Source organism: Erpetoichthys calabaricus, chromosome 14 (assembly GCF_900747795.2).
Source record: "Erpetoichthys calabaricus chromosome 14, fErpCal1.3, whole genome shotgun sequence".
Lineage (NCBI taxonomy): Eukaryota > Metazoa > Chordata > Cladistia > Polypteriformes > Polypteridae > Erpetoichthys > Erpetoichthys calabaricus.
Window position 1 is genome coordinate 46,188,123 of NC_041407.2, and position 25,922 is coordinate 46,214,044.

The 25,922-nt window shown below is 38.5% G+C and overlaps 1 protein-coding gene across 1 annotated transcript in view; it reads left to right on the plus strand.

Moving 5' to 3' along the window:
- The window catches only part of tinagl1 (tubulointerstitial nephritis antigen-like 1), a 113,193-nt gene that overhangs the window by 51,207 nt on the left and 36,064 nt on the right, over positions 1 to 25,922 (plus strand). The window contains exons 4-7 of the mRNA XM_028819067.2: positions 12,909 to 13,001; positions 14,868 to 14,982; positions 21,078 to 21,198; positions 24,129 to 24,279. Of these exons, the coding sequence (XP_028674900.1) occupies positions 12,909 to 13,001; positions 14,868 to 14,982; positions 21,078 to 21,198; positions 24,129 to 24,279 (480 nt within the window). The remainder of the gene's footprint in view (positions 1 to 12,908; positions 13,002 to 14,867; positions 14,983 to 21,077; positions 21,199 to 24,128; positions 24,280 to 25,922) is intronic.

Below are 25,922 nucleotides of genomic sequence, written 5' to 3' on the forward strand. Positions count from 1 at the left end.
AAGTTGGACAAAGGGACAGTGGGAGTAGTGAGAGCTTTCTTTCACAATGCTTTGCAGATGCAACACTTTATAATGATGAACTTAATGGAGGGCAGAGAGGACCCACTGATTTTTTCAGCTGTGTGTACTATTCACTAGAGGATGTTACAGTCAGAGGTACTACAGTTCTCAAACCAGACAGTGATGCAGCTGGTTAGAATGATCTTAATGGTGGTTATAGGCTTGCCTTTTTCAGTCACTGAAGGAAGTGGAAACACTGCTTTGCCTTCTTGACTTTGGATGCAGTGTTAAAGAAGTCCAGGATCCAGTTTTATAGGAAGTGTTGCAGCCTAGCAGACTCAACTTTTCTATGAGTTTCTCAGGGATGATAGTGTTGAAAGCTATTCGGGGCAGGTTCGTAGTTTTATACACAATCTACATTACATTTCTATTATTATTAAGTTATAATATCATAATAGAAATTATACAACTTATCATAATGCAGAATCAGTGGGAGCCCTGAGCTTGTGTTCCTGCAACCAGACAATCCCATTTGGGGACGATGGAAGACAGTGACACACGAAGTGTGTTGCTTACGTTCAGTCTACTCTGTAATCTCGTTTTGGTTGCTGTCACTGCAGAAAACACTGTCTTACAAAGATAGAATGTTGGAAATGGAAGCAGACATTTCAGTGCTTTTGTGGCAACCTCAGGATATTCCGCCTTGACTTTAATCCAAAACGTATGGAGATTTGAAGTTATTTCAAACATACTTTTAAGGCCACCATCATTTGCAACCTCAAGCAGTTGATCCTCTTCAAGTACAGACAAAGTTGATTCACCTGGCTTATTCACAAATGGCTCACAGATCCATTCCTTTCCATTTCGGGGGTCTTTTGTGGTTGGGAATAATGCTCAAACTCCATTGAAAGCTGAGATATGTGATCATACACCAGCTGGGAGAAAGAAGGCCCTGGTTTGGTATGTTTAACAACCTCTGCTAATGTTTGAAACATATCATAAATCCTAATGTTCACTTGTCAGCCCCATAAATCAAGTTTGGCAGCCACTTTATCTGCCAACTTGAACAACGGTTATCTTCTGCTTCTGCCCCACGTGCTGCTGCTCCACAGCTGCCTCAGATTTTCCTCCTCAAGCTCCTCCAGCACTCCTCCAATTTGGCTGGATACTGAGTCTGCAGAGTGGGTAAAGATGGGGTGCCCAATACTGCATGTATGCCTGTTCATATTGTGAGTTTTCTGAACTCTTTTGGGAGTCCCCCACCCCACACCCATCTCCCCCCCAATGGGAACATCATCATGAAGTGCGTCCCAAAGCGCGATTGCTTCACAGTAGAGCTGTGAACCTGCTTTTGCCCCGGAAACAGATAAACAGTCTTAAACAGACGTGGTGATTGCATTTCGGGATGCTCTTCGGCATGTTGTCCCGTTGACGGAGGTCCCAAGAGAGTTTAGAAAATTAATTTTCTTGAATAAGTGCCGCATTAATAGGAATGTTTCTTGAAAAAGCATCACTGAACCACATAAACTGTCTTCAAATGCAGCAGTTCGCATATGTTTGCAACCCCAGATTTTTCTTCTTTTTTTGCATATAACAAACAAAGACATATGCATTGCATTTGTCATTTCAACAGATTACACATCACAAACATTAACACTGTTATTGTTTTTTCGTGTCTGCCATTTCTATAGGAGGGTGACAATGAGTTAAATTCCAATGGATGTTTTTCAAATGTTGACAAGCAATAAGGAAAAGGTATCACTGAAAACCACAGAAAACAAAAATAGCAAAAAAAAAACAGTACGAGGAAAGTTCGAAGAAAGACATTTTTTTTACAATGTTTCTGTTTGGGGATCGTTGTGCAAATGTGCACAACTGAGCTGCGACCACAGAACTAACTGCTCTGTGGATGATTCATTCAAGCATTTCAAGGTCACTTCATTGTAATGAAAGCATCTGCTGAATGTACTTCGTAGTAACGAGATTTCTATAGACTCGTGTCATATGCGGAAACTGTCGGGACCATAAAAATACTTTGTTGTAATACTCTCTCACCTCGGTCTCTCTCCTCTTTTTGTACCGCTGCAAAGCCCGCCCACCAAGCGTTCTGAAAAGTCTGAGTGAGGCTCCGTTGTCGGCAGTTCTCTGAGGTAGACCATTGGAGTGCAGGATGTCCACAGCTTACTCATTGTTATCTTCAGATCACCCTGCTTCTATATGCAGGTGTTTAGAAAAGTAAACTCCAAAAACATAGCTCTGGATCTTCAGTGAAGTAATGGACACATTTCAGAGATTGAAAGAAATAATAATCTGAAAGGTCTGATTTATTTTATACCATGTAGCACATAGTGTATACTCGGAAGGGGAAAGTTTGAAATCACTGTTATGACCACATGATGGAACAAAGGTTAGTGCAGCAGCATCATAGCTCTAGTGCCTGGGTTCAATTCATGATCCTGTGCATGTTAATGTGGATTTGAACATCTTCCCTGTTTTCTCCAATAATACTAATCTTATATTAACCGGTGTCCTATCCAGGATTAGTTTCTACCTTTCACCAAGTAGTGTTGGTTTTACCTTTTTGGTGCTGCATGTCCTGTAATAAGGAAATAGTTTTCAGAAATGAATGGAATGATGCAATTATCTATCTACTTGTTTTATATTAGCAGGGTCATGTTAATTAGCATCCTTTCAGAAAGACAGCTTAACTCTTTCAGGGCTAATGTCGACTTTTTTTGAAATTCTGGGGTAGAGGACGGTAATCAGCTGTAAAATGCGACAAAACTCACCCTTACATTTAAGTTTGACTTTCTTTGCTAGAAGGAAAGTTAAGTAGCTTTGTTGATTTAACCTCGATTCCCTGCATGAGTAGTGAAGAGCAAACAACCTCTAAAATGGCTTTGACATTGAATACAAAAGTGAGGTACCAGCATTAGCTGACCAGTCCCCAGGTGATCATGGTGTTGAACACGTTTGTGTAGCTGGTATGCCTACAGCAGCCTTTGCCTGGGAAGACCACCACTTATGATGAAAAGAGGTACAAACCCTATTGCATTACACTACGACTGCCACTGCTGCCCACCTGCTGTGCAAAGGCAGCTAGCCCACTGTGCACTCCTGCTGGCCATCAAGATGCCACTACCGCAAGAGATGCCGAACAAGCGCCAACAGCAACCCCAGCACGTAGCAACAGACGTTTTATGTTGATTTATGTGTGAAACACGTTGCTTTGTGTGCTTTTCAGAAAACTGAGTGTTTTGGAAAAAATATTCAGCCATAAAAGAGTTAAGGTAAACTTATATGATAACAGTAGCACATCCCCAGCCTAATGTAAATGTTGTGAGTGAAAGCCTCGGCCATTTAAAAAGGAGGATGGAATGGCATTTCTGCAATGCAGATTGCTGTCTCTCCCCTTCACTAGTGTTGCTATCTTCTCAGTTGTGTGAATTTCAACAGATAAGACGGGTTTGTTTAGAAAGTGAGTGGCTTGGCAGAATCAGTAAAAAGAACTGATATTCAGAAAACTGTTGTTGACCATTTCGGTCAGTTGGCTGCTCTGGCTGTGATTAAAAATGGAACTCTTCTGTGTTTTATCCTTAAAAGGAGATAGTCAAACTTGCAGTAGTTTGGGCCTTACATAATACAACTTAACAAAACACCGGTCATGTTTAGTCTACCAATAATAGTTTAATAAGAGAAAATTCTGAAAGAATGCTATCACAGAAATGTTTTGGGTTGTTTTAGGGAGTCCTCCTTTGATTTAGTAGTAGCAACCACGATAAATATTAACAACTACAGGAAATATGTGACAATAAGAAAAAAATAAATGAATTCACAGTTTAGAGCTGCTCAGACTGTAAAGAGAAAGAAAGACTTTGCTGTTCGTAACAAGTCAAAGAGATGGGCTCTTGTTTGTGGCACTGGCTAGAATACACAGCAGGAAACACAAATTTACTGAATGACTTAATAAGTTTCTGAAGGCTGCCAAATAAATTGTGTGCTTGTCCGGGCAAGATTCTGGCTTGTAATAATTGTGTAGATTCGTTTTCATTTATTAAAATTGGACCTTTTCTATAAACATCACTTTATTAGGTAGTCCTGCCCTTTTCAAGTAACTGCCTGTTCAGTCAGCAAAAGCATCATACATGCAGACACATTTATTTAAAACATGTAGGTAGGTACCAAATGTTTGTGAGCGTGTGTGTAATTCACAGGCTAAAAAATGAAGCAGTTTCAAAATCAAGTTAATGGGCATTGGTGAAATCTTGTTGTTCTCTTTGTGGATGACCTGTTCAGAATATAATATCATAATTTCATCATGCTATCATTCAGTCAGTAAAAGTCATCTGAACAGGGAAAAAAAAACGTTTGAAGAAAGAGGCAAACACGGGCTGACCAGCTTGTAATGCAGAGCGTAAAATAGGCTCCTGTGTTTCAGCCAAACCCTGATTACAACAGTACTGGTGCAGTAGGAGGTACATCAGAACACATAACTCTTTATAACTTTATAACAAAAAAAAAAAAGATAATGCATTTATAGTATGCTAAGGAACTTTAATGGACACTGACTGAATCTTGCCTATTGATAATGTAAACTATTTGTAGCACTGAGTCTTTAGAGAAAACTAAGTCTGTAGATCCTTTCAGCTGGTGGTAGTAATGTCACGCGGTGTGGTTTTGTGACACACATTGGAACCTTTGATCCATATAGAGTAACATTTGACTGCCTAAGGAATACTTACTGATCAGGACCTCATTTATAAAACTTTACGTGAATTTGAGTGTAAAAATATGTACATACCAAAAAAAAAGGAAAAAGTATGCAAAAAAATTTGATTTATAAAACCTGGCATACATACATTTCATTTATAAATCACAATCACCTTGTAAATGTGTGCATGTGAATGCTCTTTAAATGGAGCAACCTCATACATGTACAATCACGATGCTGTTGTCTGGTAGAGCAGCTCCTTTCTGACGCATCAACACACAGCTGCCTACAATTAAGATTATCTGGCTGCATTCTGTGACTGAGAATGTAAGATACTGCATGGCATTATAGCAACTCTCCTCTGTGTTCTTGGGGGTTAGAGAAAGGCATTATGGGCTCGCGTCTGAATGGGTAGCAGCAATTATCTGGCATATGTAATGACATGATTGCTGTTACAATGAGTAGTACAGGTCATATGAAAAACTAAGGGTTTATCCAGGTATGTTACAAATAAGCCAGACATCACGTATAGTACCATCACGTCTGTCAAAGATACTTTGAATCAAGGGTTGATCCACGCCACTTAGCCGCAATGTTTGTGAGTCTCACCTTGACATTACAGATGACTTGTGCATTAATGGAATGTCACTGCTCTTGATTAATAACCACAGTTTTGTTCTCGCTAGGTGCTCTTATTGCAATATGAGTGCAGTAAATTGCTCTGATTATGTTAGCAAAATCGGAGACTGCTGCAAATTGCCTTTTTAAGTTGACAAAACATGTTATGTTTTATTTATGTGCAACAACACCTTATGAAAACTGGATAAGGTACCACGCCAGTCAGCTATTGGCTTCCAGCACAGCAGGCATGATGGAGAGAAGCTTTGCTGAGATATTCTTGACATGTTGACCAGTTCCCTAAAACAGCACAGCATTGGCCCTTTTAAAAGTGAACTAAAATAGCACAGTCTGTACATCATATTCATCACTTTAAAGATGTAATATATTTTTCACATCAGTGCATATTATAATAATGACTTGGTGACATGAACTATGTGTGAGAGTCATCAGTTAGCTACACTTTCCTACTTGATCAAGAGTGAAATAATTCCCCAGTTCCTCTGAAATGTTGCATACTCCTGGGTCATAATTGCCATAAATATACGCATGCTCTTTTGTTGTGATTTCTTTTATAAATCATGCTCCCATTGGAAGTTGAATATGCACATTTTGAGTCTCTTTTTTGTGTGCATACAAATTTTATAAATTAGGCCCCAGGTACATCCTTTCTAGCTAACAAGTGTACCCATCTGCAAATAGGCTTAACCAGAAACATAATGTACCACGGCAAAAGGCTATGAAAGTCACAGTATTATTTACAGGAATGTGACAATAATGCATTGTAAAGCAGCAGCCTTCTGGTGAGCAGATTCCCATTAATTTCAGCAATTATAGGATGAAAGGCAATTAGCTATCTGGAGTAGAAATTTGTTAGCATGTAATCTGTAGCAGCTAAAATGCAGGAGTCAAAATAAATACGCATGACCCTGATATTTTCAACATCTAGTTGAATTTCTTAATCAAATGAATTTAAGGTTTTCACAGCACAAATGGGAAATCAACTAATGATTAGATACATCAATCCATACATCCAGCACTGAATCTGGTTTTCAATGGCATTAGGTGTATTAAACTTGTGACCACACATAGTATTATAATATAGTTCAGGTGAAAACATGTTAATAGAAGAATGAAATGACATGACATACCCATATAAACAAGAAATGTTAGTCCCCTTCATGAAAGGACTGCTCTTTTATCACTACAAGCTAAAGCAATGTGTTTTCCACTTCGCTGAAAAAGGTTGCATTTTATGGTCTCAAAAGAAAGTCTGCAGTAAGTGTGCAAAGCCTCGGCCATAGATAGCAAGTTCAAGAGGGGAATACTATTAAGTTAAGGTAAGAACCTGTTACAGGAGATGTGCATTGAAGGACTGAGCAGACAGAAATCCATTCCAGTCGATATGTATGCCTATGTGTAGAAAATATGAGCAATGGTTGTTGACGTGCAGAGAAACCTGTACAGTACTTCACTAAAAGGAAATTACTGTAGATATCACTAAAAGCAGTGGATACAAGAAAGATACTCTGCATTATTATTATTTTTTTTTAATTTCCTTTAGAAAAACATTAGACGTGTCAGTAAAATTCAGTAGGTTTAGCAGTGAATGAATGGATTGAGAAACAAAGTGTGATCTCTCAAGAGCACAGGCTTCATTAAATGTTGGGGTCTTATTAGTGATTAAGAAGAAAGTACCATTTTCATAGATACTTCAGCCCACAACTAATAGTATTCAGAAAATTCTAAAAATTCTGTCACTTCAGTCATGGCCTCTTTACTCTTTCTACCTGTAACAGGCTAGAACACATTTTAGACCATTGTCATTAAGCTCAAAATTACATATCAGATTTAAAGACTTGGTTGAGCCCTAACAAGTGTTTTGCTTTGTTGTTTTTTTTTTTTTTTTTGTAGCTTCAGGTTAGTTGAAATGCTTTCAGGAAACTTTCTAAATTATCTGGGATATCTTGTAGTAGCATATGCCTGTGAGGCACAAAATAGCACAATTTACAAAGAGCAGAACGTTTCTAGTGCATGTTAAGATATATCATCATTTCCAGAATAATTTAGGATACACAAAGAAGATGTCCTTAGTTTTCTCTTTGCCTAATGTATTTTATATTACAGTTTACTTATGCTTTCATAATTAGAAGAACTAAGAGTAAAGTTTTATAAAAGAGTCTGTAGTTATATATTAGTATGTGTTTCAATTAAGGAGTGGAAGAATTATACCATAGCTAAGCCTTTAAGCGGATTACAAATCTTGCAGATCTTCAGATTAAAAAATAAGAGTGGCATCTCTTAATGAAACTCTCATTATGTGTTCTCATAATATCCTCAAAGCTTTGTTGAGGAAGGTTTTATGTTGCAAACACAGAGACCCAACAGAAGCATGATGTCTAAAACAAAAGTGTTTTCAATGAAAGTTCTCAATGATCAAGAAAACATAACACCTAATAACACTGTACAACAACTAGCAGCTGCAAAGGTATACCAAATCACCTGCCATATGAAATGTGTACCACAAAGGCACAGAATTAAAGTGCAAAATAGCTCAACTTTCCACATGCTCAAGAAAAAGCCAAAGGAGTGAAAATCTTGTTTCAGGTCAAACATCTAGTGCAATCCAAGTGTGACAGAAATAATGTATAGAGCTCATTTCTGAAGAAGAAAGAGAAGAGCTAGTTATTTTAATGTGCTCTTAAATCCTGAATGGGTCACAGTGCCAACAGCAAACAGGTAGGCTTGGTGTAATGCTGAAGTAAAAGTTAAAAGTATACACCCAAGGACAAGTTGGAATAAAAACGTTTATAACTAATGCACAGTGTCTAATTGAAATACCACAACAACTGTACAAAAGCAAACTACCTACATTCCAAGCTTTGTTGAATGAAGATACACATGTAGAAGTCAGTTTTTCATAAAACCTGCTGTACACCTCATTAAACAGTTTAAAAGAATGGCAGACTCTGCAACAAAAATTGGTGGTAGGAAAGTGAAAAACTGTCAAAGACGCTTACACTTACTTTAAATTTATCAGTAAGACCATTGTTAAACAAATTATTTAGGAAAAATTCACAACTATGCTTTCCCTGATAGCAGTTTATTTGTGTGATTATTCAAGTCAGGTCAGGTTGGGAAGCAGGCACTGGTACAGGGTGTTGCCGCACCCACCACATGACAAAACAGTTCAGGATCCTGGTTGGAAAACCCCCAGGCAGACAAACGGTCCAATCCCACCCCTCGGAAATGACAATCTATCTGCCACAGCCAGGTGTTACATGGGCATCCCCTTAACCTGGTCCAGCCCCTTGGGTCCTCAGCAATGAGGATCCTGTGAGCTGGATCACCCTCTGGTAATTGTGCCACATGGCTGTAGTGCCGTCACTGACACTCCCTCACAATGTAGGTAATGTGCCTCATTTGGGACTCTGTCAGCAACGACTTGATCGACACAAAATCAAACCAGTAGTACCCAAGTACTCTCTAAAGAGACAGTGCTGAAGGAGTTCAGTCTTCGTCTCAGGTCACTGGATAGCATCCATGTCTTGCAACTATATAGCAAAACAGGGAGCACCAGAACTCTGGACCTTTGTCATTTTGCAAAGATATCGGGAGTACTACACACCCCTTTCCAGTGACCTTATGACCCCCCCATACTCTTCCAATCACCAGAGTCACCAGAGACATGAATGTCGCTGCCAAGGTAAGTAAACCACTTGACAAGGTTGACATTCTCTCCACAGACAGACACACTGCCAATAGCTGTGCCCAAGAGGTCATTAAAGGCCTGGATCTTGGTTTTTATCCAGGACACTAGCAAGCCCAGACATTCAGACTCCATGCTCAGTCTCTCCAGAGCCCTGATCAGAGCCTCCATTGATTCCGCAAAGATCACAGCATCGTTGGCAAGGTCCAGATCAGTGAATCTTTCTTCACCAATAGATGCACCACAGCCACTGCACCCCACGACCCTGCCCAACACCCAGTCCGTGAAAGCATTTTACAGAATAAGAGCAAGAACACAATACTGACGAACCCCAGAATCAACTCGGAGAACTGCAGAAATTCTGCCTTCACTCCGCACAGCACACACAGTTCCAGTGTACAGGCTGTCCATGATATCCAGCAACTTCAGGGGGAAACCCACAAAGTCTCAGGATGCCCCACAGGGCTCGATCAACTGAGCCAAAAACCTTACGAAAATTGACAAAGGCTGCAAAGAAACTCTGCTGATATTTGTGTTTGCACTCCTTGAGTACCCTCAGTTCCAGGAGGCGGTCAATGGTAGACTTCTTAGGTGTAAAACCAGACTGCTCCAGTCGCTGTTAGGTGAGCAAGAGATCACAGATCCTATTGAGGATGACCCTAGCAAGGACCTTACCCGGCACCAAGAGCAGAGTCATGCCCCTGTAGTTGCCGCAATCCAGGCAATCACCCTTCCCTTTCCAGATAGGGACGACAAGACCCATTTTCCAGCCATTTGGGATGATGCCAATCTCTCAAATGGAAGCAAAGATTGCTTGAAATGCAAGGAGGACATCCTTACCACCAGCCTGGAGAAGTTCACCCTGCATATCCCTGCAGCTTTCACTACCATCAGCTGGTTCACCACCTGTGCAATCTCAGTAAGATTAGGTGGTTCACAGCTAATTGGAGGATCAGCCTCAAGAACCATGGACCCAGAGATGTCCAACGTCCTAGCCAGAGGATCAGCTTTAACAGCTGCTTAAAGTAGCCAGCCCAGCGTGTCACAACTGCAGTGTCATCCGTAAGGACTGTTCCATCAGCTGCCCTGACTGCGACTCTCTGAGGAACAGATTCAGATGTGTGTAATGTCTCAGTTCCTCTGTAAACAGGACGTGGATCTCTAGACCATAGAGGTCAGAATTCACGAACTGGGCACTTCTGTAGAACCTACAGTTCTGTAGGAGCCTCCAGCGTCTGTCCACGAGTATGTGATCAATCTCCTTCACCACACCACCAGTATTGGAGTACCCAGTCCAACGATGTGGCTCAGGGTGCTGGAACCAGGATCCGCAGCCCCTGACCTTTTGCAAAGTCAAGGAGCAAAGTCATGGTCCCACTTTCACCATGGTCGCCAGACCCATGGGGACTGACACAACTCTCATAGCCAGCCTGTCAGTGTCAGTGATTGCACTGAAGTCACCCATGACCAGTGAAGTGTCACCTTGCGGGCACCCATCAACCACTGAGCGAAGTTGTGAATAAAATGTTTTTCTCACCAAGACATCACTCAATGTGGTTGGAGCATACACTGAGACAAAAGACAATGCACCCAGAGAGTGCCGTAGTCTGAGTCTCAGAATATGCTTGTTGAAAGGAGCGACATCAGACACCATCATATGGAGCCAATCTGCCACAGCAACAGCTACTCCCTGAGCATGACAGCCATCAGAGCAACCAGACCAATAAAAGGTGTACCCACCTACAGAGATCTGGCCAGTGCCAGAGAATGGCGCCACTGAAGTGTGGAGTTTACGAAGTTCCACCGACAGCAGAGGAAGGTGATCGCCATGCTGGAGAGAGATGTGCCATGCGCTTAAACTGGGCGACACCTCAGCATCACACCAGTTCTAATCCCCAACAGGCCTGACCACAGTGGCTCTCCGACAGTTTTGACTCTTCCAAAGATGAACCTCCTGAGGGCTTTCCGCCATCCCTTTCATAATTTGAGCAACCTTGCTATGAGTGGCTGCAGCAGAAAGGAGTCCTGTCTGCCATTTTGGAGCTGTGTGCCAATCCTGTCACCAACCCCCAAGATTTCCCTCCAAGCTGGAGGAATACTTGCAGGGCCAGATGGAGTTTAACATCATAACCAGGACATATGATGACTGGTGTGTTTGAAATGTTTCTTGTGATTAAATGTAAATGAACCTAGCTGATTAAAGGAAGGTTTCTGTTAGATTTCTTCAGTTTGCCATGCTGCACTAATAACAGCATGTTGGGACTCCATCTGTAGGTGTAAATAAAAGACATTCATATTTGGAGTTCATAATTAACGATGGCTCAAGACACTTCTTTATTTACTAAGTATGTTCCACAACACCCACACAACACATATTATATTATAGGTCTGTAGTGTAATTATACCACCCATTGAAATTCAAAAAAGAAATTTACAAACCAGCTGTTACAGGACTAATAGAGCAATCAACATTACAAGTTCAACACCTAAAGCAGACTAAGTGGCATTTTCTGCCACCTCATCATTAAATTAATAATGTTTGGACATCCTTTGATTTTATGCTCAAGGCATAGAGCCACATACACTGACAAGCCAGTAACTATGACAGTAGCCATTTCATGTAAGGCACATTAAAAAAGTTGTTTCTAGAACACATTGAGTATGATTTTCTTAATTCACTTGTTACTCCAAAAAATCTGTTCTAATGACCCTGAATATTAAAGGTCTTCTGCAAGTTTGATGCATGCCCAGAAGTAGAAGTCAGAGTTAGAGAGATTGTTTTACCCTGAAGCACTGAAAAGAAAATGCTTGCTTGGACCTTTATTCTGCTCAAATGTAATTAATACTCATTCTTTAGAATTAAAACTAAATTTCAAGATATTAAACAAAAATGATTTTACTGACATTAGCTCTGGAAACAAAATACAAACTGAACTTTATAATCATGATTTTTTTTTTTTTATATAAATTTGTTTCTTAGGCCCTCTTGACCATGGGCTGCTTGAAGAGTTAGGTTAAGTTTTCTTATGCATGTTACAGTAAACTTGTTTTACTGTGTTATTCTTATTAATTCTTAAAGTAATCTGAACTTGTCAATGGGAAGTGTGCTTTATGAAAAAAAAAAAAATCGTGTATTTAAAATGCTGTTAGTTACTACAATGCACTTTACTTTACTACACAGCACTTCATATTTAAAGAACACTTTTTATCCAGTTTCAAAGCCCAGGTCATGATAAGCTGAAGCATGTAATTTTCAAATGACACCATTACACTGAAATACAAATGACAAATTTAGAGTTGCAACAAAAGTTTAGACTGAGTGAAAGAAACCTGACTCAAGAAAAAATCAAAGCATTAAAAAGTAGTAATCCTATTTGGAATGAAAGAACTTTTTTAGTTTTTAATTTAATGTAATGCAAACAATGCAACCCATTTTTGTTCAGCCAACTTTCAAGATGACACAGCTCCGTGTTAAACAAGTAACCTTTTGGGAGGACTTCATTACACTTCTGATTTCCTTTCTTTGTATTGTTTAACTATAATGAAAGCATCTTGACATAAGAGCTTAATTGTAATTCGTAACTGTATTGCTCTAAATTAATGGTTCTTTAAAGATTAATTGCAGAGGCAAAGTAAAACAAATATTCAGCTTTGCCTTGGATGACTTGATCTTAGTAATAGACTTTTACTGATAACAGAAAAAGCACGATAGCACAAAGACATTTAGGAATTCTCTTCTCGGCTATTTAGAATTTAATATATTTGGAATGAAAGAACTTTTTCTACCTTATCAATAATTGTGATCTTGAAATATGTGACGTGGTAGAGAACAGAATTTTATTTTACTCTTTTTGTCTTATTTTTCCCCAGTACCTGTACTGACCAAGGCTTGTGGACTTGTGAGCAGAATGTCTGTCTGATTGATACTGAAATGATCAACTCCATTAACTCAAGAGACTATGGGTGAGCTTCCTTTCTTTATCCAGGTTCAGATGGGAAAATATAATTGGAACACAACATATTCTCTGTTCATAGTGAAGTCCATTCATGGAAAGAAAAATCTGACTGCAATACCCTAAAAATCTCAAGAATTAAAACCTTTCTATATCAGGAGATGGTGGAAATAAATCAGTATATAACTAGTAGATGCAATCTAGTGATTACCTCAGCTGACAACACCTTTCTCATATAAAACTCAACTATCCATTTATCACACCACTTTTTTCACTGTTTATTGTGCTAATTGTTTACAGATTTTTAATTAAATTGGCAACGAATGAACTACATTAGCATGTAATGCTGTGCAAACGTTTGATATATAATATGGCAAGTGGTGCTGATGCCCTCTGTTAATCTTGACAACAGCTATAGGCAGTTATTAGGACTTTACAAGAATTTCTGCTGTCCACGCTACAATTTAAAGGGTGGTACTAAAGACGTATTAGTCCTGGAGAAAACTGAGTAAGTTTGAGCTGGCAAAAAAGTCCTGCTAAGTGCTAAAGAGTAAGGGCATCCAGCAGCAGACCATTTTAGAATAGGTGGGAAATGCCCTTTCTGTGGGCAACTTTTATTTTTCTTGTTGGTGTGAACCTCAAATAAAAACAACAAAGCTAAACTGCTTATACACCAATGTGTTTGGTGTGTCTGAAAAGTGACTGAAAAAAGAAAACACATTTGGAAAGGGTGTTTGAACAGGAATAATACAACTGTCCAGTGCGGAGTTACTGCTGCCTCATAAATCCATCCAGTCACAGTTGTGGTACATCTGCCTTATTGTTTTAAACGACATCTTTAAAAATATTCAAATGATCCAGATCCAATCTATTTTCCACTACAAATGGAATTTGTAAGAGAAAAAGATAAATATGTAATGGCGGTTCAATCAATAATTTCACCTCTCCAATCTGCACAATATAATTTCTAAGTCAAAATAATTTTCTTCAGTGTTTTGCATTTATTAAAAAATCTTTGAAAGTATCAAATAAATGTACTATGTGATCATTATGTGAACAGTCACCCATGAAGTTGTACTCACACATTGCATACACAATGAAAGTGTGCAATAAACTTACTATACATTTATTAACTAGAGGTTAATGGCCTCCTTACAACAATCAATGTTTGTATCTGCCCAACGCACAATATGACAGTTTATTCCCACTCTTTGTTAATATTGATTGCACAAAATATGTTACATGGATGAACATTTTCAAACTCGTGCTTTTACAGTATTTTAGACATATACAGTTTTAGTGAAAATATGTACACTTCATTTTTATTGTCATCTTTATTTAAAAATACTATCTTTTTCCAAATGATAGATTTGCAAACACAAATGAAACACTATTAAGGTTAAATTGACAGAAAAGTGTGGAAAACAACACGCTGTTAAATTCTATTTCTTTGAAGCATCAACTCTTGTAGTTTATTTATTTCAATATTGCATTAGTCATGTTCTAAAGGAAACTATTATTAACATGGAATGGTTTAGATAACAATAAATTTAGCCTAATTCAGTGGAATTTACAAGCTGGCCATCACATCTAAACCAAAAGATCGGATGTAGCTCTTGCTCAAGAGGAAGGTGGTTTGATAAGATAATTTACCATGATGACACTGGCCATCTTTATCTGCACTTTTTAGCACTAATAGTTTAAAAATATTTGTTTCCTTCATAATGACTAACTGTACCATTAAAGACAATCATTTCTCTTTTTTTTCCTTAAATATATGCCTCTTAGAGTCCATACACTGTAGGGTTGACTCTTGTTGGCAAACATAAACTGTCTAACATGACCCACTGTATCCAATTCTCCTTTTTATTCTCAGGTGGAAAGCAGGCAACTACAGCCAGTTTTGGGGCATGACTCTGAACGAAGCCATTTCCTACCGACTGGGGACAAAAAAACCCTCCAGTACAGTTATGAACATGCATGAAGTGCAGGTGAGATGGTCTATCAGTTATGAAAACTGCCTGAAGTAAGCTTTAATAGACACCATTGAGTACAATCAAGTAATTTCTTCTTTTTCTGACTTGTCATTAAGGTACTTTAATGTCAGTTTAAATTGTCCTGATTTGTCACATTGATAATGTCTATGCTCCATTATACTAACTTTGGTTTTCATATGTCATTCTGCGTTGGGGTTTATTCAAAGCCAAACAGTCTTTAGCTTGATTTGTAGAGATGTGAAGTTTGTTCATCCATTCATTTTCCAACACTGTTATTTTCCTGATTGGTCACATGTTGCTAGAGCCTGTCATTGGTAAGTCACAATTTAACATTACTTTGGATGTGAATGGAAACTGGACTGACCTGATAAATGTGTCTCTTAAATTAGTCAGTAATGTTAAATTGGACCAATATGTGAGTGTGACTGTGTACAACTGTGTACCCTACAGGGGACTAGCGTAATCCTTAATTTGTTTTGTGACTTACGAATGTCTAGCAACATGTGACCAATCAGGAGAATAACAGTGCTGGAAAATGAATGAATGAACAAATTTCATGTTTCTATAAATCAAGCTAAAGGGTTCGGTGGCAACTGGGCGACAGTCACCTCGGCGAAAAGACAACTCGGCGAAAAACAACTCTGTGAAAGGACAACTCAGCGAAAAACAACTTGGCAAAATACAACTCGGCAACATCCTTTACCAGTTAGATAATAGATAAGTTCAAAGAGGATTTTTAATATATATGTAAATGACAACGTGATTTAAAATGTTGAAAATAAATTTATATAATTGACAAACGAACTTTATTCTGCAGATGGAACAAACTCTATCTTACATTATCTTCTGCAACCAAAATTGCTAATCCTTTATATAAATTGTATTGATTGTAATCGTATGATAATGATATTTAGAATACAAAAGGTGACCTGTGAGTACGGCTTAAGGAATACCTTTACTCTCAATGTACTGGGACTCTCATAAAGCAGGTGATTCTGTGGATTTTCCGGCGCCCTACGTTGTCATTTAAATATCATTAAAAAATCTCTTGAACCTAACTGGTAAAGGATGTTGCAGAGTTTTCTTTTCATTGTGTTGTCCTTCGCCGAGTTGTCTTTTGCCAAGTTGTCTTTTCGCCCAGTTGTCTGTCACCCAGTTGCCCCTGGACGAAACTGGTTCCCCTGAACAAAAATGAACACATACAGTGAATGGCCCAGAATATGAAACCACAAGACATACACTGTGTGGGAGTAATGCTATCAACTGTGTCACTGTGCTATCCATCAAATATCTAATTTTTGACAAACCTGATAAATCTATAAAGCCAAAAACTCTCTAAACTTGTCATATTTTTTAGCATGGGGATCACCTTTAGCAGTTTTTAATTGTCTCTGCATTGGCAGAGTGGTGGCTCTGAGGCTAGAGATCTGCACTGGCAACTGGAAGGTTGCCGGTTCGAATCCTGGATCTGCCAAAAGTGACTCTGCTCCACTGGGCCCTTAAGCGGCTGTTAACCTGCAATTGCTTCATCCTGGGTATGACATTAATCTGCATCCAGCCCCGCAAGAAGGTCCTCCAACTTACAGGGAAAACTTGGGGGTTGGTGGCAGGATTGGCACTCCAGCCACCATAAAAAACCTCACACAGTTCCAGTGTGGTGGTGTTACTCACTGCACAAAGGTCCCAATTCAGACGGTTCATTGTGTGGTGGGTACGGCAACATTCTGTATCAGTGCATGCTCCCAACCTCTCTCTCTGCATGTAATGGGAAAAAGAACACACTGTAATTGTCTTCTCTGTTGGTCCGTTTATCCACATGGAACATTTAAGCTCCCAGTGGACAGATTTTGTTGAAATTTGGCACACTTATTCTTCAAGTAAATCTGGCAGGAAAGTTAACCTCTTGAGTGGACCATACATTTTTTAAATTTCAAAACTCCCTTTGAAAAGTGTTATTGAATTTTTGCACCTGTCTATTTTAAAACAGGGAAACATTCTGTGTGATTTCAATTACAGATGTTTACTTTTTCAAATTAACCTTGTATACGTTCTACTTTTGCTGTTTTTGATTGCTGCTTTTGTCAGATAAATACATCAGGAGAGTTGTGTGTGCAGCAATGTCTGGTACCTGAACCTGTTGCTTATACAAGTCACAGCGGCTTGTATAAACCCGTGCCAAGCAAACAAACTCACTTCCCCTGCTGGTCATGCTAGCCCAAGTCAGGTAAACTATCTTTGTAGCCATAAAAGTAAAACATGCAAGTATGGAAAGCAAAGAAAACAAACAAAAAAAAACACAAAAAAAAAGCACAACTACTACTACTACTGCTAATAATAACAATAATTCTTTACATGTATATAGCCTGTTTCTCACTACTCAAAGCGCTTTGAAATAAAAAAAAAAACAAAAAAAAGCTAGATAAAACTGGTTCTATAAGAATGGTATTTTATATTAATTAAAAAAACCACCATGGCTAAATTATCTGTAGATTATAATAATTTAATATTTCCGTGGCACTATAATTTAATGTCAAAGGACCAGAATGACAAGCTATCTATTAAAGCCAACAATTTTAGCTTAAGACTTCCAAAGAGGCTTTAACTTTCCATTGGGTAATTCTCACAAAAAGTTTATACTTAAAAAATATGAACTACAATTACCTATGAACGCTTCACAAAGAGCAAAATAACAAGACATCAAGCAATGCAATTTTTACATTAGTTGGCTTTCTGTCAATGAATACCATTTTAGCCACCACAGCCTTGGGCTTGGTTTTTGACTATGAGATACTGTAAAATGCTATCAGCAAACATGTATTTTATGTACTTTACTAATAAATGTAGATACATTGTTATCACTGTTATTTCTGGATATAACTTATTGCTACATAATCATTTATTGAATAAAAATGTTGTATCGGTCTCTTTAAAGAAGTAAATAATAAAGATGGAACAACCTTCAAAACAATTAACTACAGTAAGTTCCCAAATGCACCTGAATGTTACGTCATACAGTATGTACATTTTCTAACTTGTGTTCATATATGGTTGTACTGCAGATTTAAAAGCTCAGATTTTAGTGCCACCTTTGTTTAAATAAAAGGGTACCTTTTTTCAAATTGCTTGAACATAGTTTTAAACACTTAAAGATAACAGAATATTTTTCAAGTTTTCACAGATACACAGAAAAAAGTGCAAATTGTATATTTTTTTCAGAAAATAGCTATGTAAATGCTTCTGTCCCTGTCCATAACATCAACAGTAGAACCTGATTTTTTTCTTCCAGAATGACAACAAGCTGCATTCAGTAATTTTCCTAAAAGAAATCTTGAAATTGACAACCAATTAGTCATTATTTTCAACATATGTCAGTGTAAAGACTAACATCTACGTAGCAAAATAATTCATATGGTTCAGATCCAAAGCAATATGCTCTGAGTGTCATTATGAAAAATGCTGCACATCCTCTGTGTAACACACTAACACTGAGGCCTTTCAGCCAATGGGTATTTCAGCAGAAGTGTGTCAAGAAACGCTACTGGAGCTCCTTTATGCCAATAGCAATATGTCTGTATAATGCCTCACTGTGACTGTAAACACAAAGTCAGAAGTGTTTATTTCTTTTTAGTTTTTTTTTGCTGTTTGTGTCCATTCTGATGTGTGCTCAGGCCATAGTGTCTGTCTGTCTGTCTGTCTGTCTTCTGTCTGTCTGTCTGTCTCTCTGTCTGTCTCTCTGTCTACCTGGCTTATAAAAGTTTGTTTTTTGGCTTTTTTCTTTTTATACAGTTTATCTTCAAATCACACACAATACAAATCTAGTAGAAGAGATGAGAAAATAAGAGGAGAATTGAGTTTAATTTTTATTTGGGACATTGACTGGAATACAAATTCTTTCATTAAATGTTTGTCGCCTGGTTAAAAAACGGTTACTGCTTTGGTATTTACCTCGGACTGCTCAAATAAAAATCATAAGACTTGTTAATGTCTGATAGGGTGTCTGTCATTTAGTGTTGAATGATTAACAGAGAGGAATACTAGGAAAGATTGACCTCTCGATGCCTGAGGATTGAAATGCATAGAAGATATGAAATGTGAGCTCTAATTATAATCATACATGAGAACATCATGGGTTTTGTTATCATAAGAGCAGAAAAACTTGCAAAAGCTGTTCAATCAAGATCAGTGCAGCCTAGCCAGTTAAAGTCTAGGAGCTGTAAGTAACACATCATGAAAGGACATTGCTGCAAAGTCACAAATGGCAGTAACACAAAATGAAGGTGTGATGCAAAATTATAAATAAAGTATCTTTTAATTAGTGGGGATTGATGTTAGTCACAAAGTATCGCAAGTAATTGGATATATGGTATTTTATATTTGCAACATAGATCCATTTTTATTTTATATTGTATATTTCTTTTTTAAAACTAAATTTAAAAGCTTCAAAATATTTAAGCAATACAAAAACTACAGGCAATGCATAAAGCCCTCCATATGACACTGTGCTGTAAAAGGAAAGGCAGACTTTTGGCAAATGTTGTGATTCCAAATGTTCTAAGCAATTTGATTCATATATAACCAAGGAACATGCTCTGTGATTGACTGATTATTTTGTGAAAAAATCCTGTGCAAAAACTGCTTATTAGAGAGTGTATATATAACTTACTGCAACTGGTGAATTAGCACTTTTTAATACCTTTTCTAGAACAGGGTTAACAGAAACACACAGTTTGCTTTAATCTTAAAATCTTTGGAAGCAATGAGAAATGTGTACTTCTCACAAACTTTAACAGTGAGAAAATAGATGAATGCACAGGGCTGGGAAATGAATCATTGTCAGGAAGTGAAATACTATCAAAAATACTACAACCAGAACGTAAGACAAAGATTGTTGTTGGGAGGACCAACAGAGATTCAGAATCAAGAAATACTAGAAAGACATGCACAAAAAAAAGTTTGTAGTTTTGCTTATCCAAGTCACAGATAGATTGTGTGACAGTATTTACTGTCACAGTGATGATGGGGGTTGAATTAAATTTAGCTTTGTCATGTTTGACTTGATTGTATGGAATGTTACATGCTTTTAATAAATTCAATAAAAGATTTAAAAAAAATGTCACAAGGCAAATGGCCAAGCCCTCGGCAGCCCCGAACAGTATCTAGATAATGGAGTCCACCAGTATATATAAAACAAAATGGTGTTGCAGAAACTAGCAAACATAAAAATTAAACTCTCTGAGTGCACTATAAACTAGGAAATGTGGCTAGAGTCATTCCAGAAACAACAAAACCAATACTTCCATGCCAAAACCCTGAACAGGACTTAATCAATTTCTAAAATATTGATTACATCTTGCCTGAAGAAGGGGCCTGAGTTGCCTCGAAAGCTTGCATATTGTAATCTTTCTAGTTAGCCAATAAAAGGTGTCATTTTGCTTGGCTTTTCTCTACATTCAATTTCTAAAATAAATTTATCATGTTAGGGACTCAAAACAGAATGGTGATGAGATAGGAGGAGGCAGAGAGACAAAGGAGGCAGACATTCTGTACTGAAGGCCTAGACAAATGAAAAAAATGTGTCCATTAATCTGCACAGTTTTATAGTTTTATAGCAGGAATTAAGACTAGAAATTAAATTCTAAAACCATTATATACAAAGTCTGTTGTACATCACTAGATTCATTTCTAAAAATGATCCTTTATAATATTATAATAAATATCAATGGGTTCCCTGAGAATACATTGCCATCAAGTAACTGTAATCTGCCTAGTGGCAGTAAGCAGTCTGCCATGCTCTACGGAAACACACACTTATTGAGTGACATGTTCTCAAAGCATTGCTTCTTTCATGTAGTATTTGAGTAAAGAATTGGCGGCTTGACTGATAGTTATGGGAGAATGCTTTTTCCTGGTAATCTTTGAAAGATAATGCACTTTCTACAGAAGCACAGTCCAGTTCATTTATGTTATTGTGTGTATTAAAAGAGATACTGTAACTTTACAATATAGTTTAGTTTCCAGGTGAATGACCCAAAAAAAGAGCAAAATTTCACATTATTCGAGACTAAGACCAAGAGTTCCTGTCTTTGCAGATGGACATGGGAACTGAATTTCTGCCTCGCTATTTCAATGCAGCAGAGAAGTGGCCAGGATTGATACATGAACCCTTGGACCAAGGAAACTGTGCAGCCTCTTGGGCTTTCTCCACTGCAGGTGTGTATAACTCACTCTTTTCCCTATTCTTTTATTTGGTGCAGTAGATTTCAAACTAAGTTCTGGGGACCTAATAGGGCTACAAATTTTTGTTCCAACTAACTTCTGGGTTTTTTTTTTTTTTTTTAACTGGACTCCTTGCCTATTTAAGCATCTGTTATTTTGAGGTCAATGTAAAAATTACAAAAGTAAGTTTGGCAAATTTTTATTAGAATGTTGTAAGGATTTATGGATCTTACTTTGGAATAATATAGTGTTGTGTTTTCTTCACTTGGTTTTTGAGATTTTCATCATTATAATGATCTTCATTCTGCTTTTTGAGATGTTATGCTTATTTAATCTATCATTTACTAAAGAGCACATTATTAGGTCTGACACTGAAGTTGTTGCAGCCTTTCAGCATTCAGTGTCTTTATTCAGGGCTTGTATTTGTCAGGCATTTCTGAATTACTCCTAGGAATTGCACTAAATGTCACACTACAATAAGAATTTGTCTTACCTAAAAGATGAAATATTTTACAAGTTCACATTGTAGAATGAATGACATCATGACTTGTTGGCACTCCAAGCCACAAATTGGAAATTATGATTACTTTTTGTAGCTTTCGCACCACAAAGACAATATAAATAGTAATAATAGCAGCTGTAGTAGTAGTAGAAAAAGAAAAACATAAGGTAGAATATTGCACTGCATGTCACATAATTATTACCACTTTACATCGGTATAAAGAAAAATGCTATAACACACACAAAATGAAAGTAAAGCCCAATAATGGGCATGTGTAATTAACAATAGGCACCATAACATACTCCACAATAGCCTAGTTTTTAAAAGAAACCTTCCATCTAAATGCCATATAATCCTTGTTCCAGTTAGAGACATCTGGTTAACAGAAGTAGATTTCTCTACAAATAACCAGATTATGTGGCGGTGTAAACCTAACCGGGTTACTGTTAAGAATTTTGTAATCTGTGCATGTCCGTTGCACTCTGTTAGCCTGTGCATGTATTTGCTTTGAACATGCTTTCAGCATCCACATGTGGAAGTGTCCAGAAAATAAATTTCTAGAGGCAAATGTTCAGGTGATCACATTGTTCCTTCTCCTAGCTGAAATAGTCTGTCTTACTATTTCAGAAATCACTACATTTATGTTGATGAGCTGAACATACAGAGTATAAACTCAGTAACAAGAGTTGTAGGGTAACATGTTAAAAGTAATGTGCGTTACATATTCCAAATACATTTTAAAGTAACGAAAAGTTACCAAAAGTAAAGTACCTATTTAAAGTAACTTAATGTAATACTTATGTTACTGAAGTAAAAATACTTGCTTTATTGTTATTTCAGCAGCACTGGGTGTAAGGCAAGGAGCACACATACCAATTAATTTGCTGGGCTCAATTGCACATCCAAGCAGAAAAGATTGTTCTGCATGCTGTCCAGAAACAGAAACTTATACATAAAGCATTAATTTGACTAAACATATTTATAAAGCACAAGAAATGATCATATTTATTTTCAGATTCACGGTGAGTGATGTTTAACTTTGTTTGCACATTTTAATAACGTCTGAGTTTTTTGGCAAAGGAGAAGTTCAAAAAATTAATTGCCAAAGTAAACATGGATTTTTAAGAAACAAGGATTCTGCCTTAACCGAGATATGTGTGTATGTAAACACACTCAATGAATGATCCAGGACTTGTCTTATTTTGCACCCTATGCTTGCTGGGATAGGCTCCATCTTCACTGCGACCCTGCTTAGGATAAAGCAGGTGTGGAAACTGGATGGATGAATGAGTGCAGGGATGGATGATCCTCAGCCGTGTGCTGTGTAGTGTCTCTCTTCTTAACCGCCAATTGTTTTCTGAGAGGCTCTATTTACCTAATGCCCTGCTATCTCCATATGCCTTCATGAACCTTCCCAGGCTTGCAAAATATAATTGGAACTTTCCAGAGATTCATGGAATGCAGAGCTAAGCACACCTGACATTTCACTGTCAATCACACATCCAACCCTGCTTATCTTCATGGGAAAAATATGCTGGCTACTACTATACAGTTTGGATCCTTGACCACCTGTGTGTTGATACTGTAATACGGCTTGCAATTTACATCTGCATGTTTATCCACACTTGCGACAATGATGTTTATGTGCATGCTGATTTGCGTGGATACATTTAACATTGCTTCACACTGTCATGGGCAAATGTATATATGTGAGTGTTGTAAGGTCATTTAAAGATTGGTTCAGAAAAAGCTGGTTGTGACTTATCCAGATCATCACTATGGCAAAGCTACATTTTCCCAGTGGCCAAAAAAGTAACGTTACCAGAACTTTCAGCTGATTGTATATTGATTATCCATGTAGACAGATCAATCACATAATGTACAAGATCTGTTATGTATTATATAATCTCTGTCAAATTGATATATTTTTATCAGTTCATTCTTGTCTAGCGTTTCCAAAACATTTTCCCTTTCCCTGGATATGTGTGCTGAACTCTGCTTGAACACCATCTTCTGGCAGCTCCTAATGATTTAGGGCAGCTCATGAGCTCTCTTAAATCCTGGTGAATTTAGTAGTTTCCTAAATTAGGAAAACTGATTAAATGCTATTACTTCAATTCCAGGAATAGGCCCAATTTCTATCACTCTGAGAATGTTGAGCCTGTTAGGACAGTTTTCCTACTCTGAAATGTTTAATAAATATGGACACAGGTGTCTACTCATTGTGGACACATTCCTAGGATACAATTAAGATAGGTAACTATACAAAAAAGGGTAAATTAATAGGAAAAGAGCTAAGATGAAAATGCATCTAAAGAGAAAGGTACCACAGAGTATCTGCCAAGGCCATTTTACACAAGGTTGATGTTTTAAACACAGTCAAATCCATTAGTGCTGATATTTTCTGCTCTTTCTGTTTCAGCTGTTGCCTCAGACAGGATATCCATTCAGTCCATGGGACACATGACACCACTACTGTCTCCTCAGAATCTGATTTCCTGTGACACTCGCAACCAAGCAGGTTGCAATGGTGGCCGAATTGATGGAGCTTGGTGGTACCTGCGCAGAAAAGGGTAGCAGTTTTTTGTTTTGTTTATTGCTTTTTTTTTTTTTTATTTGAACAATGTTTTTTAGTAAAACAACAATTAGTTCCTGTCACATTCATCTAAAATATATATTTAAATGCTAAATATCAACTAACTCTAAAATTCACAATACCATCTATTCAAATTAAGTCAAGCAGTTCCATAGGCAGAATATTTCTAAAATAGGCCTGTTTAGGTTTATCAGTGTGTTACTCTGTTATAAATGCAGTACAATTTTATATTTTTAAAGCAGCTTTTCCATCCTTCCCAGATACTAATATACTGCCCAATTTTCACAGTCTTATCAAAATTCTCTTTTTGTAGGAGAGGTCAATGGACTACCTGGATTTTAAGGCTTTGGTACCCTTTACCATAAAATCAGAAGGCAGAGTTCTTTCCATCCATCCATCCATCCATCCATTGTCTCCCGCTTATCCGAGGTCGGGTCGCGGGGGCAGCAGCTTGAGCAGAGATGCCCAGACTTCCCTCTCCCCGGCCACTTCTTCTAGCTCTTACGGGAGAATCCCAAGGCGTTCCCAGGCCAGTCGAGAGACATAGTCCCTCCAGCGTGTCCTGGGTCTTCCCCGGGGCCTCCTCCCGGTTGGACATGCCCGGAACACCTCACCAGGGAGGCGTCCAGGAGGCATCCTGATCAGATGCCCAAGCCACCTCATCTGACTCCTCTCGATGCGGAGGAGCAGCGGCTCTACTCTGAGCCCCTCCTGGATGACTGAGCTTCTCACCCTATCTTTAAGGGAAAGCCCAGACACCCTGCGGAGGAAACTCATTTCAGCCGCTTGTATTCACGATCTCGTTCTTTCAGTCACTACCCATAGCTCATGACCATAGGTGAGGGTAGGAACATAGATCGACTGGTAAATTGAGAGCTTCGCCTTGCGGCTCAGCTCCTTTTTCACCACGACAGACTGATGCAGAGCCCGCATTACTGCGGATGCCGCACCGATCCGCCTGTCGATCTCATGCTCCATTCTTCCCTCACTCGTGAACAAGACCCCGAGATACTTGAACTCCTCCACTTGGGGCAGGATCTCGCTACCAACCCTGAGAGGGCACTCCACCCTTTTCCGGCTGAGGACCATGGTCTCGGATTTGGAGGTGCTGATTCTCATCCCAGTCGCTTCACACTCAGCTGCGAACCGATCCAGAGAGAGCTGAAGATCACGGCCTGATGAAGCAAACAGGACAACATCATCTGCAAAAAGCAGTGACCCAATCCTGAGCCCACCAAACCGGACCCCCTCAACGCCCTGGCTGCGCCTAGAAATTCTGTCCATAAAAGTTATGAACAGAATCGGTGACAAAGGGCAGCCCTGGCGGAGTCCAAATCTCACTGGAAATGGGTTCGACTTATTGCCGGCAATGCGGACCAGGCTCTGGCAACGATCGTACAGGGACCGAACAGCCCTTATCAGGGGGGCCAGTACCCCATACTCTCGGAGTACCCCACACAGGATTCCCCGAGGGACACGGTCAAATGCCTTTTCCAAGTCCACAAAACACATGTAGACTGGTTGGGCAAACTCCCATGCACCCTCCAGGACCCTGCTAAGGGTATAGAGCTGGTCCACTGTTCCGCGACCAGGACGAAAACCACACAGTTCCTCCTGAAT